Source organism: Cydia pomonella, chromosome 20 (genome assembly GCF_033807575.1).
Source record: "Cydia pomonella isolate Wapato2018A chromosome 20, ilCydPomo1, whole genome shotgun sequence".
Lineage (NCBI taxonomy): Eukaryota > Metazoa > Arthropoda > Insecta > Lepidoptera > Tortricidae > Cydia > Cydia pomonella.
Window position 1 is genome coordinate 10404902 of NC_084722.1, and position 19843 is coordinate 10424744.

At 39.9% G+C, this 19843-nt stretch overlaps 1 protein-coding gene across 6 annotated transcripts in view; it reads left to right on the plus strand.

The window, feature by feature from the left end:
- Positions 1–19843, plus strand: part of LOC133529349 (serine/threonine-protein kinase Tao) — a 30363-nt gene that overhangs the window by 2646 nt on the left and 7874 nt on the right. For 2 of the 6 annotated variants that reach the window (XM_061867047.1, XM_061867048.1), the window contains exons 3-17: positions 1934–2079; positions 2386–2615; positions 3761–3878; positions 5638–5901; positions 7430–7552; positions 8965–9205; positions 10306–10442; positions 12539–12618; positions 13400–13713; positions 14636–14748; positions 15299–15469; positions 15799–16010; positions 17053–17203; positions 17616–17728; positions 18387–18513. In XM_061867047.1, coding sequence (XP_061723031.1) covers positions 2056–2079; positions 2386–2615; positions 3761–3878; positions 5638–5901; positions 7430–7552; positions 8965–9205; positions 10306–10442; positions 12539–12618; positions 13400–13713; positions 14636–14748; positions 15299–15469; positions 15799–16010; positions 17053–17203; positions 17616–17728; positions 18387–18513 — 2418 coding nt within the window. In that variant the 5' untranslated portion in view covers positions 1934–2055. Of the gene's footprint in view, positions 1–1933; positions 2080–2385; positions 2616–3760; positions 3879–5637; positions 5902–6020; positions 6248–7429; positions 7553–8964; positions 9206–10305; positions 10443–12538; positions 12619–13399; positions 13714–14635; positions 14749–15298; positions 15470–15798; positions 16011–17052; positions 17204–17615; positions 17729–18386; positions 18514–19843 lie in introns of those variants that run through there. The other 4 variants (XM_061867049.1, XM_061867050.1, XM_061867051.1 and 1 more) reach the window with 3 other exon arrangements.

A 19843-nucleotide genomic window follows, 5' to 3' on the forward strand; every position in this document is an offset into this window, starting at 1 on the left:
AATTTCATCTCCATTATAAATTTCATTTCATCTTTTATGGTTAGTTATTACTATTACTATGATTAAGACAAACTAAAATTTGATAAGTATATTTATAAGTGTGAGAGTGAATCATGTCCTATTAATAATAATAAAGATGTCTGTTCAAAAAGTTTAAACATAGGTACATAATAAAAGTACACAATAATTACTTGACTGTGATAAATGATAAAAACAACCATGACCTTAACAGGCTTGCCATTTCCAATGGCCTTCAAAATAGTAAATTGGTCCCTTTAAATAAAATGAACACATTTATGAGATTTCTTCATGTCTTCACATTTGAGCATCAGTTGTTCACTGTTACATAAGTATTCAACTTTATATTTATTTTTCATGACAACCAACATTAGCTTGCAACTTTCAATCTGGAGGTCGCGGTTCAAACGCCGGCTCATACCAATAGCCGAGTCCACACAGCGAGCATACGCGCGAAGCAATTTTCTCGCGCTCAAACCGGCCAGTGTAGACGTGCATCGGCCGAGGCGGCGCACTCAGGCGAGGAAAACGCGCGGGCCGCCTCGGCTGAGGCACGTCTACACTGGCCGGTTTGAGCGCGAGAAAATTGCCTCGCGCGTATGCTCGCTCTGTGTGGACCCGGCTATTGGTACTAATGAGTTTTTCGTAACTTATGTATGATATATCATTTGAGGAAAAGGCGGTAGGGATAGGTGGAACAGAGGGATATTTACCAGTCGGTTTTCGGTGAAGGAAACCATGCTGAGGAAACCGGACTAATCCCAATAAGGCCTAGTTTCTCCTTTGGGTTGGAAGATCAGAAGTTGCCTTCATGAATACTAGTACCAATGCCAATTCTAGGTTTCATTGCCAAGCGGACCCCAGGCTCCCATGAGGCATGGCAATGAACGCACAAATGCTAGGAAGAAAAAAAAAATATTCTTCATACCTACCTATATGGGATCACCATAATATTTGTAATTCCTGGTCAATTTTAAATGATTGGTATTAATGTTGTTGGTATTATAACTAGGGTTGCCATACGTCCTGTATATATGTCACCGTATTTAAGTGTCGCGTCCCGTTTTTTTCTGTCCCGTTTTTGTCCCATATATAAATACCTCAATACCGCTGCAGAATACCTATGGTCACAATGATCTCTATTTAACCACCTTGTTTCGTCACCTATCTGAGTCTAAAGCTAAGCTTGAGGTCTGGCCTAGTGGGTAGTGACCCTGCCTATGAAGCAGATGGTCCCGGTTTCAAATCAGTGTGATAAGCACGTTTTCTAAGTATTTATATATTATATATATTGTTGTCTAAGTACCCACATCTCAAGCCTTATTTGTGCCAGGGCAATTTGTGTAATGATGTCCTATAATATTTATTTATTTATGTTTATACATATTTGCATTAGTTCTGAATTATTATGGCAAACCTATTTGAAATACAAAAATATAAATAGAAGTTCTTGGCTGAAGTATATTTGTACATATTACTAGCAAGTAATGTCATTAGCACCATACCATACACCATTCTGAGACCACATGTGACTGCTACAAAGCTATTCATGCATCGTAGCAAAAATATAGTGAATCACTAGCAGAAATTCACAAAATAGCTAAATAAGTAGCTATAGTTACCTTTTGTCTTCTGTGTAGATCTGAAGATTTCTGCCAATGTTTATAAACTAGATCCATTTCCATTAGGATGTCATGTGTATACAATGTCAAAGATGTTAGCTTTTGCCTCATTGCAATAAATTGCAAAGGTATAAACATATATTTGTCTGTCCATTTATTAGATGATATGTCCATGAATCACTATGCAATCAAATCATTTCCATTTTAATTTTTTGCATTTACCACCAGAACCTAGTAAAAAATAAAATATAATTAAGGATCAAATGTTTTAATCTATAATGTGGTTTTTGTAGAGTCAACAATGGTAACAGATGGTTGTTGGTTGAGGAAAGCTGCCTCGTCTAAATATGTATGCATAAACATGTACAGATATAAAATAAGAGTCTGCTGATATAGTAAGGGAAAACATAGAAAAATGTCTACTTGCAATAACACAGAGGTATACCTACTAACAATTTAAAAATAATGTCCTCTTGCAGCAAAAACTGATTAGTGTTTAAAATTTACTGTGTTAGAATCCTCTCCTAAGCTAACAGCATTCTAGTCAAATATATTTAAAATTGGTTGTGACTTAATAAACTAAGTAAAACTTCAAGAGGATTTCCTTGATACTACAATGAATTAGCACAATTTATACAGTTAGTCAGTTTTTGCGCCAAGGAGTACAATATTTGTAATTATCTAGTAGATTCTAGTAGTTCTAATCTTCAAAGCCATAGTTATCACCTGTATATTATTATTTCAGATAAAGATGCCACGTCCTGGCAGCCTCAAGGACCCAGACATTGCAGAGTTGTTCAGCAAACATGACCCCGAGAAGATCTTTGAGGATCTCCGAGAGATCGGCCATGGATCTTTCGGGGCGGTGTATTATGCTCGTTGCAATCTCACAAAGGAGATTGTGGCTATCAAGAAAATGTCATACTTGGGGAAGCAGAGTGAGGAGAAATGGCAGGACATCCTGAAAGAGATAAAGTGAGTACACATACATTGATATTTTAGATTACCAGAGAATTTTGCCTTAGAAGGAAGAATTTGTACATGATAGGATCTACATATCATCAGGAGTTTTTGGACATAATTTTGCCGTAAAACATAGTGCCTAGGGGGCTGATTCAACCTAGGCTGAGGGCGTGCTACGCACGACAACATGTATAGTCTACCCCAACTTTTGTGGTTCTATGGCTAATATGGCCAGCCTATTGTCACTTCGATGTCATAAGTACATTATTTTGATTTACTGTCATTGAGGAGATAAATATATCATAAATCCAATTTCACTCGTTATCATAGTTTCCAGCATCTACTAACATGTTAGGTCAGATGGCAGCCGCTTTCGTGAGAACTAGTGCCTTCGCCACTTTTCGAGATTGGGTTGTGAGGGGAGCCTAAACGCCCAGCGAGTGGTAGCTAAAATCTGCTGCTGTGAAAAATATCAACTAACCTTTTCTACCCATTTCCACTCAAACATAGCGCATCGATTTAATGGATATCAAACTGGTGTTTAACACATTCACTGATAGCGACCGGAGCAACCCGCTAAGCGGGTTCCTGATTCGTAAGCGCTTTTCTCTACAAAAGGTAAAAGAATGACTTAGGCTACACGCGTAGCTCGCACTGGCAGTGAATGCATTAACTTGTTTAAGTTTTTATCTCCACATGTGCTATTTGCAAACCAGTATTCCGGGAATTGCTCATTGTCGTTATATGACCTAAAAATGTTCTTTTGTATTTATTTTCTTACAGTTCAGAAAGTAGCATTCCTTGTCTCATTAATTCTTGTAACATTCATGTGTGATAAATGACATCATTATGACATTATGCTAGGACCCGTCTAAAGTCACACCAAGATAATTTGGCAGCGATTTTGACAGCCTAGATAGTGCAAATTTTATTTTGAACGCCAAACTTCTATGCACAGGCTGGGCTATTAATAATCGTTGCCAACTTAGCTTGGTCTCGCCATATGAATTTAAAATTTGAAAAAAAAATCGCCGTGTCATTCGACACGACGCGATCTGTAGGTACGTCTATTTTTGTTAGCGCAATCGTATTGGTATGAGTCTGACGTCTGGGCCATTCAGGTTTCTATACCATATTAAAAAAAATGTTCTGTACAGGTTCTTGAAACAATTGGAACACCCGAACACCATAGAATACAAAGGGTGCTACAAACGGGAGCACACGGCGTGGCTGGTCATGGAGTACTGTGTCGGCTCAGCCTCTGACATTATCGAAGTAAGTTCCTTTAACCCCTCACTTTCCACCGACGCGATATCGGGTCAAAAAAGGGAATCAAAACTAAATTCTATGTTTCAAAAATAAGATCGATTTTTGGCTGGTAATTTTAGTCCCCTAAGAAATAAAATAAGGAATATATAATGTATATTAAGGGGTAAAGAGTAAATTGTTTCACTAGCAGTGAAACAATTTGAGGTTTTAAGTACGAGATTAGATTTTATTCTTTTTTCTTTTCATCCTAGTCCTCCAATTGAAAAACTATTTTCAGCAGTATTGACGTAATTTATTAATGCAATTATTAACGCCGGTTGTATGGAGGGTAGGTATAACCGAACCGTCACGTCATCGTTCGTCAATTAGCTTGTATGAAAAGTATATGAAAAGTTTGACTGCTCTCTATGGCATGACAGCTGCCGCCGCCAGATTCAACGTTGATCCATTCGTTGATTGTGGATTATAGATTGATTGTGTCAGTAGGTATCTGCTAAAATGGTGGAATTGGAATTTGTCACAATCGGTCAATAACATGAAATAATATTTAAAAAAATGTTTGACAAATTACCACCCTCATTGTCTAAAATGGGCCTGACCGTCTAACGCATAGATGTTAGGATCGTATAGATCAGCTATACGCGTGCGCCCGTGAGGGACAAAACATACTCAATGCGACAGAATTAAAAACACGTTTTAACATGCCTGGCAACATACCAAAAACAACCTACGTAATTTGGTCGGATTATTATTTGTTGCCCGCCATAAACCATACTAAAATTTACGTTGGGGAATAAAAAATATGAGACTCTGACGAGGACAAACACTAATATCGCATTCTTTGCTACTCCTACTGAAAGATACATAAGACTTTTCCCCCCACCGCTCATAGCTGATTCAGTTATACTAGATTCATAGTCTAACGCAAATTTCTTACGAACAATGAATGTCGTTGACTCGTCACCAGGATTTACTTCTCTCCTGACAAAAATGACTAGGCGAACAAACCAGTACATTTATACCTACATGCACTTTTATCAGAACATTAGCGTGACGTGTTTTATTTAACTATTGAATTCACACTCATTCATAAATAGTGTCCGAGATTCAAGATAGCTTGTTGTTGTCGTTTTTTTTTTTCATACCATGACGCATGCGAGTCCTTAGCAATTACGCTAAATGCTATCAGTCATCATTCATCGTATGACAGATACTAAGGGTAATAAATATATCCCAAAAGCATGACCTCACGATTTCCGAGAAATTGATAATTTATTACAATTTAAACATTTTGCAGTTTGCTTTAGAGTACTCATTTACATAGAAATATGTTATCCCTGAAAATAGGCGTGATTATGCGCGATATCTATTATCAAGTTGTTGCGCTGTTTTACGATAGGTATCTCGAACAATATATGCATTTGACTTCCGTTTATGGTCACCCAAAAGTAGCTGAATGATTCCGTTTTTTGTTGATTTCGTCATAGTGTTTAAACGGCAATAAAAAAATTCCGTAGAGCAGTATAGACTTGAAGTTCTAAATCAGACACATCATACGGTAAAATTTAAGTAAATAATGAGTAATCATCGTGTTAGTCGAGTTTAAAGTTGTTAATTATTTTACCGCATATATCAAATTTAATGCTTACTTCTGCCGCATTTTTTCTAATGCTAAAGTAACAACTATTATAAGAAAAACTTAAATCATCCAAAACATTTAATTCATGTTAATTTCACTACCAATTTTACGTTGTTCCCCACTCAGGTCCACAAGCGTCCCCTCCGTGAAGAAGAAATCGCTGCTATTTGCGAGGGTGTCGTCTGCGGGCTGTCCTACCTGCACAGCCTGGGCCGTATCCATCGCGACATCAAGGCTGGCAACATCCTACTCACAGAGAATGGAACCGTCAAACTAGCCGACTTTGGGAGTGCGAGCATCAAGTGCCCGGCGAACAGTTTCGTGGGGACGCCGTACTGGATGGCCCCAGAGGTCATATTGGCGATGGACGAGGGGCAGTATGATGGCAAGGTGAGTCACAGGTCAAGCCTGGAAACATTCTGCTCACGGAGAACGGCACCGTCAACCTGGCCGACTTTGGGGTTGCGAGCATCAAGTATCCGGCGAACAGTTTCGTGGGGACGCCGTACTGGATGGCCCCAGAGGTAATATTGGCGATGAACGAGGGGCAGTATGATGGCAAGGTGAGTCACAGGTCAAGCCTGGGAACATTCTGCTCACAGAGAACGGCACCGTCAAACTGGCCGACTTTGGGGTTGCGAGCATCAAGTATCCGGCGAACAGTTTCGTGGGGACGCCGTACTGGATGGCCCCAGAGGTAATATTGGCGATGAACGAGGGGCAGTATGATGGCAAGGTGAGTCACAGGTCAAGCCTGGGAACATTCTGCTCACAGAGAACGGCACCGTCAAACTGGCCGACTTTGCGGTTGCGAGCATCAAGTATCCGGCAAACAGTTTCGTGGGACGCCGTACTGGATGGCCCCAGAGGTAATATTGGCGATGAACGAGGGGCAGTATGATGGAAACATTCCGCTTCAGTCATGGGATTGTTAATCTTGCGGAATTTGGCAGCTTGAGTATCAAACAAAGCAGGAATATTTTCCTGCTGGGAAGTGTGTCGTGTCACAAACTACAAGCATACATATATGCGTATGAATAATTTGTCGGTCTATAGACTCATCCTTTCAGTAATTATATTATTGAGAATGAATGTGAGGTAACAATAATATTGAATTGTTCACCTAATGCTGTCGACTCAAAGTACGAAGCTAACCGTTATGTTCTACCATTAGTTTGTGTGGGTTTTCTCCGCCTCTAATGATTGATTACATGACATTTTCCTGAGAAAGAAACTTCGCGTTGACTCATTATACGATACACTGAGGGTATTCCAGTGGAAACCTTTTTTAGTTACTAATCACTTAAGTACAAACTTGTGAGCAATCCCACTATATATTTTCCTGTTTTTGTTAAAATTGAAATTTTGCCGCCTGGAATTAGATTTGATATTAAAAGTTAGAACTCGAGGTTCGAGAAAGCGAAATGTCTCTGTCATTTATTCTTCATAAAACAATTTCGTGCTCCGAATTAGACAGGTAAATGAGATGGCGCTGTACAGCTCCATACATGTTGCGGTAACTCTGATTGTCAAAAGTTGACGTTTGGCAATTTAGTGACCGCAAAACATATTATTATTATTACCAATTCAATTCTCTTTGATGGAACCAATACCTGATCGCAGCGCAAACCCTCCACTTTCTCAGTCCTAACTTTCAGTCGTATTCCAACTGTACAAAGAAATTTAATTTCAATTTTAGGTATTTTTTTGATTGAAATCGCTACCCGCATACATTTTTAAATGCGATAGTACCAATCTGTCTGTCTGGTCTGTTGTTGTTGACGCTTAAACCGCTGAACCGATTTAGATGACTTTTGTTAAACAGTGAGTCCTTGGTATAGTGTCGTTTTTATCACGGAAATCATGCAGAAGATAAGTATTTTTGAGTAAACGAATTAAAGTTGCTATGGTGTTACAGGTGGACGTCTGGTCGCTGGGCATCACGTGTATCGAGTTGGCGGAGCGCAAGCCCCCCTACTTCAACATGAACGCCATGTCTGCCCTCTACCACATCGCGCAGAACGACTCTCCTACATTACAGGTATGGAATAAGTTAGTCAGTATAATCAAAAAGTTTATTGAATGACACATGAAAAAATAAATATTAGATCAGTGGATAAATTAATTTGTGATTTTGACTACATATTTAAGTGATATTTAGACATCTTTATTCTTTCTTTTATAGTTGTTAGCTTTGTAGCTGGCCCGCAACGGCTTATCCTTTGTCTATTGTTAACTATAACCGCGCGTGCCACTACCTGCAAAAAAAAGGGTCGTATAATTCTAATTGGCACCTGAGCGCGGGCTAGTCCTACGCTCAAAAAACCAGTGTAGGTGCGCTCTCCGATAACGCGCCTTTGTTCCGCATATTGAGGACATATTTTAGGCTGGTTCGGTAGCGTTCGACTCGCCGGCACTCAGTAACCGTAGAGGGACCACACGACCACAAATTATTTTTCCATTTCTTAATTTTGAATCTTATTTCAGTTACCATAGGAGTTTTAATTAAATAACCGCTTAAAGTTACCCGGCCCTTTTTTTTGCAGATAAGCCGTTGAGGGCCAGCTACAAAGCTAACAACTATACAGTTTACACCAAATTAATTTTGATTTGACTTAATATAGTTTGTAAATGCACATTTTAATGCCGTTAACCCAATTTCATAGTAGAATTACAAGGATACGTTAAGGCGCTAATAATACTTTTCACTTTATTGACAAGTGTAAATAATAATAATAATTTATCAAGAGGAAAACCACAACAGACTGTTGAACTCTTTTATTTCCAATAGTTACACGTGTATACGACGTCGAGTTGCGGAAACCAAGCCCGCGAATACCAATAGATACGTGTTTTTATATTTGACTAGACCCGCCACGGTTTCGCACGGGTTACACAAAGCCTTAACAAATTATACATCTAAACCTTCCTCAAGAACCACTCTTGATAGGTGAAAACGACATGAAAATCCCTTCAGTAATTCTAGAGTTTATCGCGAACATACAGACACACAGACGCGGCGGTGGACTTAGTTTTATGATAAACATTCATTGCATTTACGATTTTTTACAAATGAGACTTCTGCCACTTTTACGTCAAATACTCTGGATAATTTGGATATGTCTGGGAATTACCAAATGACTATTGTGGAACTAATAAATGAGAGTGTTTAGGCAACTAATACTGTAGTAAGGTCCACCTTACCACTTTTGTTGCCCCATCTTAAGAATATCACTTGTAACTAATTTGAAAATAACCTATCCTGCAAATAAATCAGACAATTCACAATAAGTGCCCAAAACAAACAACCTCCCACCCTGAACACATATACCTTCCTCCTTTGTATCCTGAATGAAAGGTCACTGAAATAAATCTAAAATGTCATTGGTGTTTTTCAAGAATTGTTAGGGTACTAACATATTAACTTCTAATTATTATTTTTTATTCATTAAGGCTCCAGAATGGTCGGACACGTTTCGATACTTCGTCGAAGCGTGCCTCCAAAAGAACCCTCAAGACCGACCTTCGTCAATGAAGCTCCTCCAGCACCCCCACATCACGAGGCACCGGTCGCCCAACGCGCTGGTCGACCTCATCCAGCGGACGAAGGCGGCCGTGCGCGACCTGGACAACTTGAACTATAGGAAGATGAAGAAGATATTGATGGTGGACGGCGACAATGAGAGTGCTATAGGCGAGTACACTTTATTTAGTAGTAAAATGTTACCTTCATCAATGAAACTGCATCATCCCCCACATCATGAGGCACCGGTCGACCTCACCAGGCGGACTAAGGCGACCGTACGTGACCTAGACAACTTCTTTCATGTCGAGGTTCATTTAAACAGTGGATGCCCAGAAAGCAGCAGTGCTGACAGCCCTGACCGTCCCGTACCTCAGGTCAGATTCCGAGCAGGAGTACGGGCTCGCAGGGTATGCCAATAGGTGCGCCATGTTTTGCGGTGCTGTGTTGCAAGCGCGTTAAGTAAATTTGCCGCGAAGAAGTCCTCATCCGGCCATGTTTAGTTTATAATGGCTGACCTGGACAACTCGAACTAGAAGATTAAGAAGATATTGGTGGTGGATGGCGACAATGAGAGTGCTATTGGTGAGTTCTAGGTGCCTAATTAGTAGGAAAATGTTACTCCGGATACACACGTGGCTTTATTTGTCCATATATTTGTGTTGCATCTTTCTTTAATATCATTATATTTTAAGTAATGGCACAAAAGAAAGTGACAGCCGTTGTATTTGTTCAAATACAACAGCCAAGTATCTCACTGCAAGTCTTTGATTTTCGTGGTTAGTAAGTTAGTATTCACCAAAAACCCGCTTCAGTTTTGCCAACATAGTAAAAAACCAAATTCAACAAGTTATTCGGGCCTTCGGGGCCTTCCAATGAAGGGGAAAAAGTGATACCATATACGCAGGTTGATTAATCCAAAACGTTCAGTATGGAGAAGTCAGAAACTATTAGAGATAGCCACATCTGTTCTTAGGAAACATGGCTTCGATTTTAAATTTAATAATAATGAAATTCAAGCTTTTTTTAAATCTCTCATACATAACCGGGAATCGAACCTGCTCAAAGTCATGTAAACAATGTTAGGTATAAATTGTTGATATCACGTATCTTACGTCACAATGTCATTATTATTAAATTTAAAATCGAAGCCATGTTTCCTAAGAACAGATGTGGCTATCTCTCATAGTTTCTGAATTCTCCATACTCACCGTTTTGGATTGATCACCCTGTATATTTGAACTGTGATCTAATTAGTTGTTCGACCGCAGGTGACAGCGAAGAAACGGCGGAGGAGCGTTCCGGCGGCGACAGCTCCAAGTCCAACTCGGCGACGTCGGAGCACAGCGCGGCCGGCGCCTCCAGCCAGTCCTCGTCGTCCGGCAGCCTGCGCCGCCGGCCGCGCCCGGTCAGTGCTGTCCTCCACACTATTCACCTTATTGCAAACACATGAGATGATGCTTTTAGTGCTTATTTCAAAATGACGATGCCTATGAAGCCGATGGTCCCGGATTCGAATCCCTGTAAGGGCATTTATTTGTGTGATTGACACAGATATTTCTTCCTGAGTCATGGATGTTTTCTATGTATATAAGTATGGATTTCTCTATAAACGTATGTATATCGTCGCCTAGTACCCATAGTACAAGTTTTGCTTAGTCTGAGGCTAGGTCGATCTGTTTAAGCTTGCCCCCAAATATTTATTTATTATTTAATAGGGCACTCATACTTAACAAATCAATCAATTTAGCTACTCTTTATGAAACGTCATAACTATTTGTTACTATGGAGTTAATAGTTAATATGAGAAAGGAAGACGATGACGTCTTAATGAATACACCTCATTTAATGAGTTTTCTCTAATCTTGTAATTTACAAGATAAAAACATGTTTTTTCGAGGCCCAAATGCCATGCATGATAGCATGTTAGCACTTATTGTCGCGCGATTAGTCACATGTATAAACCAGTAAACCTGGAATCATTAGGACCATTCTGGGTCAGACTACTACATCACAATGACCTCTACCGACACACCGTACATAATTATTTAATTACATTTTTTTATTTAAAATGAAGGTATTCTCCGCCATGCGTATAAAGTAACCGTGTCGTCCCAGACATATTTTCGTCATCAAAATTGCGATACCTTACCACTTCTTGTTCAAACAAGTTCTAACAAGTACATTTTTATATCCATACCGTGGGCACGTTGTTATAAACTCAGCTGAATTATGTGCTTGTTATGACCAATATTACCATTGAAATTGCGGTTTTACCATAGAAACAATTGAGGAACAAAACAATAATATTTATCGAAACTGTTTCACTTAAGGATAAACTTTAAATGTTTTATTTAATTCAGTTCGTAATTGACTGTTCGCAAGTGTTTGCGGCTAGTTAGCAGTGTTGTGTAAATTCCATGAACAATTTTGTTTTTTTGCAATGCTGTTTAGTAGTGAAAGATGATGTGAAATGTACTAAGTTGGAAGGAACAGTGCAGACCTGCCTACAGAAACTAATCGGATAACACTTGAAATATGATAAAGTCGTCGTCCTTTTCGTATGTTAATGTCAGTAATATTTGTATTCGATCCTGTAACTCCGAGGTATCTAAAAACCGGCTCGCGGGTCGGATTCTGCTCATACTTTGGGCCCGCAGACGGAAGCGTGAGAGCCAAATTCCACACAATCCGGCCCATGAAAAAGAAGTGGAAAAGTCAAAGGCCGTGGCCCTTGGGTCAAACAGTTTGGCGACCCCTATTGACACATTTTTGTATTTTTACGATATACGTTATGATCACCTTAGTGGATTACCCAGGAATATTGGATGAATTTGACTTATTATTTATATTTACTTATTTATATATTACGTGACGACCCAATTGATTCAGGTGATTTTCGATAGAGATTCAACACAATGTCCTTGAAATCAAAAAGTATTACTTTGCTAGTCAATTAGTGGTAACCCGTTATACTTACTTGCTTCTTTATTGCGTGCAATCAATCTCCTGGGATTTAGTGGACACATATATCTAATTTTGTCCCTAACGATTCTAACCTACGGGGTGTATCTGTCATGCTGTTTTTTTTTACTTGGGAAATTAAGGAAATTAGAGAAATTAATTACCCGGTGATCAATTCAAATTATCTTAGTAGATAGGTATAGTAAAATTTTTATTGAAATTCCATTGACAAATAAATACGTTTGTGGTTTTTTTTAATGTACTGCCTCCTGGCATACTGGATATTAAATAGGTCAATAAAATATGTGTTATTTCCAAGCAAAACATCCTAGTTTGTCGCTTGCAATAAGGAAGCTTTGACAGTTTATTTGTATAAAGATACCAGCATATCTAGTCCTTATCGTAAGCAACAAAGTGGGACCTTTGACTAGACTTAGACACATATATCTTGTTGTTATTTAAGATATATTTAATTAACCTACTTATTATTTACCCGTAGTTTAAAACCGCTATATACTTACATCAATTTAATTGTTGCAGCAAATCAACGCAAACCACCACAGCCAGCAACAGCCGCAGTACCAGCATCTCAACCACCAGCACTCCTCGCATTCTACGAGGTATGTTTTACCATTATGCAATTAAGTATTCATTCTTATGCGACTTCATTACGTGTTTGATGGCTCGCTGCTACTTACTAATTTTATAAGGCGACGGAGGCCCAAGTTTCCTGTCAAATATTATGTCATTCGGTAGCGGTACTTAGTTTTGACAAATAAGCGTAATTAACCTTTTGAACGCCAAGAACACCTAAAGTCTTGCTGACAACTATAGGTGTTATGGCGGACGCTGTCAAAGTAACCTCCACACTTTCAAGTGAGGTTTACATTCTCGCCTGCGCCCGGGACCTAGGCGTGTGTGTTTGTTTATGACATAAAGCGTTCAAAGGGTTAAGGAAAAAGTCATTTATTTAAATGAAAAACCTTTGACGGTGGATCCTTTTCGTAAACACGTTTAATTTCCTTTAACATAACATTTATAAATTTGTAAGTAGCGGATGGGTCTTCAGGTTTACTTATTGCTTGTAGATATACTGCACCATATGTGTGCTTAATTTTTCGCTCGCCTTAAATGTTCCATGTTACTTATAGCACATGTAGTATTCTAGCACAAAATTTTCTTTTGCAATATTTATTTATTTTTAAAATTCGCGCAAGTTGTACGTATAAACTTGCCGATACAAAATTTCGATGATTGGATGATTGTATTTTATTACGAAACTGAACTTCCAATTAATATATAGTACTTGTAAATGTAGCGAGCAAGTAGGCGCTTCATCATCCCGCACCCGCTTGGTCACCCAGCGCACCTCCCGCACTAGATCGCCACCTTCCCTTTCAGACGCAAGCGCTGGTTTTACTCATGTTGCTGTTTCGTACGCAGAGAGAGCGAGAGCCCTCTGCCGCCGCCCAACGACGACTACGTTAACAGGGACGCGCTCCGCGAGTTCGCCAACCGCGACTCTCTGTGCGACGACTACGGCGATGACTACGCCAATAGGGAGGCCATCCGGGAGGCGCAGCGGGAGCGCGAGCGCGAGCGGGAGCGGGAGCGGCAGGCGGACTACCGCGAGTACGTCAACGCGCCGTCCACGTGGTCGGCGCAGCAGGACAGCGACGACAACAGGAACACGCAGCGTCGGCAGGCCAATAGAGGTACTTACGTAACCATATGTTGGAAGTAATGTGTAATGATCTGGTTAAAAAGCCTCGTGTCGTTGATAGCATACTGAAATGCGAGAATAGTTTCAAGTTATATTAGTATGTTTTGATTGTCAAGATGTATAGTATAAGCTACATCGACAAGTTTCGATAAAAGAAAAAATTATTTGCTGCTAAAAACTGTTCAGTACTTCAAACTAAAACTCTGTGTGTTCAATGATTTTTCGGCACGTCTTGACGGCCAGACTCTAAAATGGATCACGCCGGGGGTGGTATAAATAACTCAGTACGTATAAATACTTATGTACTCAAGTACGTTTTTGTAATTTTAAATGTTGTGATTTACACTGTGTGGGACACTTCTCAAATGCATATATTCATGTGTGTGATGTCATGGAATATATTTCCTCATCAAAAAATCATTTACAATTTGTTGTGTTCTCAGTGTCGATGCAAAACTGTCATATTTTCCGATTTACTCATCTCCTGTTTAGTGCACACGTGATGTTTTCCCGTGTTCACACACGCCTTATTTTGTCATTGCGTTATACATATATTACATTAAGTAACTTTTAATTCGTAATTTGTATAAATTTTTCGATTTGCATACCGTTTTGCCTACATATGAAATTAGTTATAACAGAAATATACTAGGGTACTAAACACGCCTGTAACTGTATTTCTGGTGTTAAAAATTATTGTTTATTAGGATGACCAATGTCTAAAATGTTGATATGAATATAAATTAAACCCATTGTTTCGTTGACCGACAAGCGTCACCCGTAAGTCGCCCATTCCGGTGTCGGATTGACCGGCCGGATATAACATAAACAATTTGTTTATCTTTATTGTTTACCATGTTTACCGCCGCCTAGAATGTCAATAAAGAATGGTCTGTCATTGTGCGCTGTTCCAGTGAGCAACAACGTGTCGGCCACGCTGTCGCTCGTGTCGGAGCACGGCGCTAACAACTTCGCCACGATACGCACCACCAGCATCGTCACCAAGCAGCAGAAGGAACACAACCAGGTACAACTACTCTACTCTACGTGTATATTAAGGTTCCTAACTGTTAAGCCTCATCAACACCTGTGCCTAATTAAATGTGAGGGTAACAGAAGTGGAATCTAAAATTTATTTTCATTTACTTGCAAGACTGCATTGCTTCAAATCATTTAAAATTTCGTGGTTGAACCTGTCTACTTGTATGACTTAAATAGGTCACAGTGTTGACAATATTAAAAAGGAAGCACCGCATTTTAGCAATCTATAAAATGTTATAAGTGATCGATTTTAAATCAAGTAATTTAGGTAATGGAGTTGATTTAATTCAAGGTTTTTTTAACCAGTTGAACACCTAAATTTTTAACTAGATTTTTAAGACATCGATTGTCAAAGTTAGGGCATTTTTAAATACCAATTCATAGTGCACTAGTAAATTAGCTGCATAACATAAAATGTTGACTTGAGAAATGGTGACGACTGTAGAGGGAAGTTCCCCTAAATTGGGTAGGAAATGCTCTTTATTAGTAACCATTACGTTTAGAAATATAGAACTGAATGTTTATATGGTCCTCAGGAGATGCACGAGCAAATGTCTGGCTACAAGCGAATGCGACGCGAGCACCAGGCGGCGCTACTGAAGCTGGAGGAGCGCTGCAAGGCCGACGTGGACGCGCACAAGGCGCAGCTGGACCGCGAGTACGACGCGCTGCTGCAGCAGCTGAGCCGCGACCTGGAGCGGCTGCAGGTCAGTGGAACCACGCTCAACACCTCACCTCACCATCCAAATTATTATTTATATATTTATTATATCAGTTTCTCTAGGGTCAGCTCTGATAGGATTCTTTGAGAAGTTAGGCTGGCTGGACTAGCCTACCACCCTCCTACCTCACGCAAAATAGGAGCCGCCGTGCGGGATCTGCTCGTGCTGCAATACAATTTTTTCAAATACAAATTCATGAAAATGTCTTGATTTAGGAATACAACAAAGTAAGTTTTAGTTTACCGGCCCAGGTACCTAGATAGAACTCGACCAGGGCATGAAGGTTTAGCACTAAACATTGTTTTATGTTACAGACAAAACACGCTCAAGAACTCGAGCGTAAAACAAAGCAGAACGCCGTAGCGGAGAAGAAACTAGTGAAAGACATCACGGCGCGGCAGGAGCAAGACCGGAAGGCGTTCGAGGCGCAGCGCAAGCGCGAATACAAGGCCAACAAGGAGCGGTGGAAAAAGGAGCTTAGTATGGACGATGCCACGCCCAAGAGGCAGCGGGATGCCACGTTACAGTTAGTATACCTTTTACTACAAAGATGCGTCTAAAACTGGACAATACGTCCGATGTGCAGCACACGTACGATTTACTAATAGGGTCCACACAGAGCGAGCAGCCTCGCGCGGCCGTGTGCTCGTGTAACTTTTGTCTCAGCATGTTTGCCTTGCCCGAGCCTAAGTGGCGCAAAATGGCGTCACTCAGCCAATAACTGTAGTGGCTTGCGTTTCTTTTATTTTGCTATTTAAAGCAATTCAATAGAAAATGACACTACAATTTGTAACAGTCATTTTTTTTCCCCAACGTTGTCGTTTAAACAACAACCACGCGCGCCATAAACGAACACGTCTGAGGCGACTTTGAGCACGCCGAAAATCGCCACCGAGCGGCTCGGGCGAGGAAAACGTTTTGTGCGAGAGGAAATTGCCTCGCGCGTATATTCGCTCTGCGTGGACTCGCCTAATCGAAAACAGCGGCGCAATCGCCAGAACGGGATAATTAATTAGTACACCTTTTACGACAAGTACTCCTACTTTAACTCTACTGCGACTCGTTTTGTTGTCTACGATTTTAGCCCAAAGAGGGTAAGCAACTACTTATTTTGCTTAATTTTTAAAACGGCACTCTGCTCTTATCCACAATGCGGCGTGAATATACAGCCCATAATAAACGACTACTACTGAAGGACTAATCCTAATAACCGAAAAAAAATGGTTGCCTCAAGGCGTCCGCTGGCTGGCGCGGTTGCACGGAGCGGGCGCGGACGCGTGCAACGGATTTTACTTACAATGGCATCCGCGTGCGTGCGCCAGTTCCGTGCACCCGCGCAGACGCCCTTATACATTTCTGATCACAGCCAACATTTTTAGTTGGAATCAAAGTAAATGCTGGCAGACTACATCCATATTGGAAAAAACTATACTTCCAAATGAAAACATTCTGTATTATGTTTAATTTCTTTTAAAACTATTTGACTAGTTCTTGCGGACATAGCGGCCGTTAGACCAAAGACGTAGAATGGATCTTACATGAATTAACGTTTTGATTCCTCTCGATAGGTCGCAAAAGGATAACCTGAAACAAGCAGAAGCGGCAGAGGAAGCTCGGCTAGTGCGCTCGCAGCGCGAGTACCTGGAGCTGGAGCTGCGGCGCTTCAAGCGCAGGCGCATGCTGGCGGCGCACCACAAGGAGCAGGAGCTGCTGAGAGAGGTAACTTATTATTTATCGATACAAAGCCAAGGTTTTATAGAACCACGTTTGAAATCTTATCATAAGGGAAAACCTCTTGCATCCTAAAGTAGCCTAGTGTCGCCAATATAATCCTAAGAATATTCAATGTTAAGGGGGATATTAGGCTTTATTGGAATTATTGCGGTTTACCCAACAATGTTATATTTCATGAAAAACCCACTTGTAAATACCGATTGACATTTCGTTCATAATTTATTTTAAACTCATTAGTGCAAACTGTACTCAAGACAAAGTTACTCTACCTATTCTGTATATACTGTTACAAAAAACAGCTGTCCTTTATTGTAATTACAAGCTTAATATTCATCAAAAATTCTCCTAGTATTGCTTTGAGTTTCAATATTAACCCTACATTGTACTTGGTGTCCAGGAACTGAACAAACGACAGCAGCAACTAGACCAGGCGCACGCCATGCTGCTGCGGCATCACGAGAAAACGCAAGAGCTCGAGTACCGGCAGCAGAAGGGGGTGCACGCGTTAAGGTAACCGCAGAGATACCTGAAACTAATATTTTATTACTTGTACCTCTTTGTCTCAAAAAAGAGTCTGGACTCCTCTTTAGGCACCGAAAATTAACGCAGGTACTGGTTTTTGCGAAAGCGACTGCCAGCTGGGCTTTCCACTCTAAAGGCTCTTAAAGTTTTCCTTCGTCAAAAATAAGCTGATAAACATCAATATTTCAAAAGTTTTAAGAAATCTATTGATCCAAATTAAACATATTAATATTGAAACTTTGGATTTCTGGGTTGGAAACTGCCCTCCTTACTTATTTATTTATTTAGTGTCTTAGGATCTCTATGCATAAAAAGAACGTAATTTAGGGAGGATCCAATCCACAAAATTCTGTCAATCAAATTTTATTTTACTGCCAAAAGGAAAATTCATTTATTTAAACAAATTTTAGAAGATGGATCTTTTCGCTAAACTACGTACAAAAGATCTTAACTGAAGCGATATTACATTTAGGGCCAAGTCGCCCCTTAGTGGACTGATCAGCGTCACTGAGCAGTGAATTATGAAACTTCCCATACAATACTATTTTGCGCACGCTTTAACGGTGACAGGCGGTTCGGTGCATCCGACCCTTAGAGCCTGTTAGATCTATGAAATTAGAGAATGAAATAAAGCATGTGCTGACAGGGAGGAGCAACTGAGCAACCAGCACGCTACGGAGCTGGCCAACCAGCGCGAGTACATGGCGCGCGCCGAGCACGAGCTGCGCAAGAAGCACGCGCTGCAGCTCAAGCAGCAACCCAAGAGCCTCAAGGTACCGACACCGACCTTACACTGTTCTCCCTTACAACTCCTGAACGCCTCGTAAATACATCTTTGATTATATGAGACATGTAAACTCTAAGCGAAAATCGTGCCCTTCGTTTATAAGTCGAAAAATAGCGCTTTACCGCACCAATATGTATTGTTCTTGTAAATTATAGTTGAAATTTTCTGAGACGTTTTTTTCGACTCAAACACTAATCGGCTAAACAATCTTGTCAAATGCGGTAGCTACCAGGGTACATAAAAGAAACAACGTGTTTTGTTTCTTTTATGCACCCTGGTAGCTATCGCATTTGACCTAAGTATGTCAAATCTATAAGAGATAGATCAAATCCGTTTAAAAGGCAACAACAAGACCAGATCACAGACCTCCAACTAGATGGGAGCATGATATCAAAAAGATTGCGTTCATTCTGGAGCAAAGAAGCAGTAAATCGGGCTGGAGGCTTGGAGGAGATTTGGAGAGTCCTATGCCCAACAGCATACTCACTGAGAAAGAAGAAGATAATTTTCAACCTTATAAGTAGAACGCTAAAATTGCCTCTGAAATGGGCTTGATCCTTCTCACTAATGAGAAATTCGGTAAAACCAAAGTGCATAAAAGAAACGATGTCTTTTGTTTAGCAGATTAAGGTTTGTCCAAATCATCTCAGAAATGTTCAACTATAATATAACTTCGACTTTGAGAATTAGGCTTGCCGCTCAATAAATCTTTGGTAAATAAGTGGAAGTAGATGTCACAATTGCACGGACACATACATAAGGACTATTAGAACGTAAAAGGATGTCAAGCTTACTACAAGGTCGAGGACTAGAAGTATACCAGGACCCAGGAGTGACAGTTGGACCAATGATAAAGGAACACTGATTATGTTTTGTGGGCCAAAGTACTTTTTAATGCCTAATAGAATTTGTGTGTAAATTTTGTTTTGAAAGAGAAATTAGTTAATAAATGATAACTTTTTCATATTCATTCAGAATATTTATAATATCTATAAAAGTCTATCATCGCTGCAGCGAAGTTTTCGCGATAACTATGCCGATATTTAAACATGGGATGTTCCAACAACAACTATGTTACTATACTAAAATCTTATTTTAGAAAAAAATCCAGGAAAGTCATTGGTTAATGGTAAACAACAAGAAACTTTTTGAGTCCAAATATTTTACATAAATATGACTGTATTTTATTTCATTTCATAAATTATGCTAATGAATCTTTGAGGCAAAATGGTAACGCAGTGGTAATAATAACAGAGTTACCTACAGTAAAGCTATTGAATTAAGGAAAAATTAAGAATCTTATTCAATGTTATGTT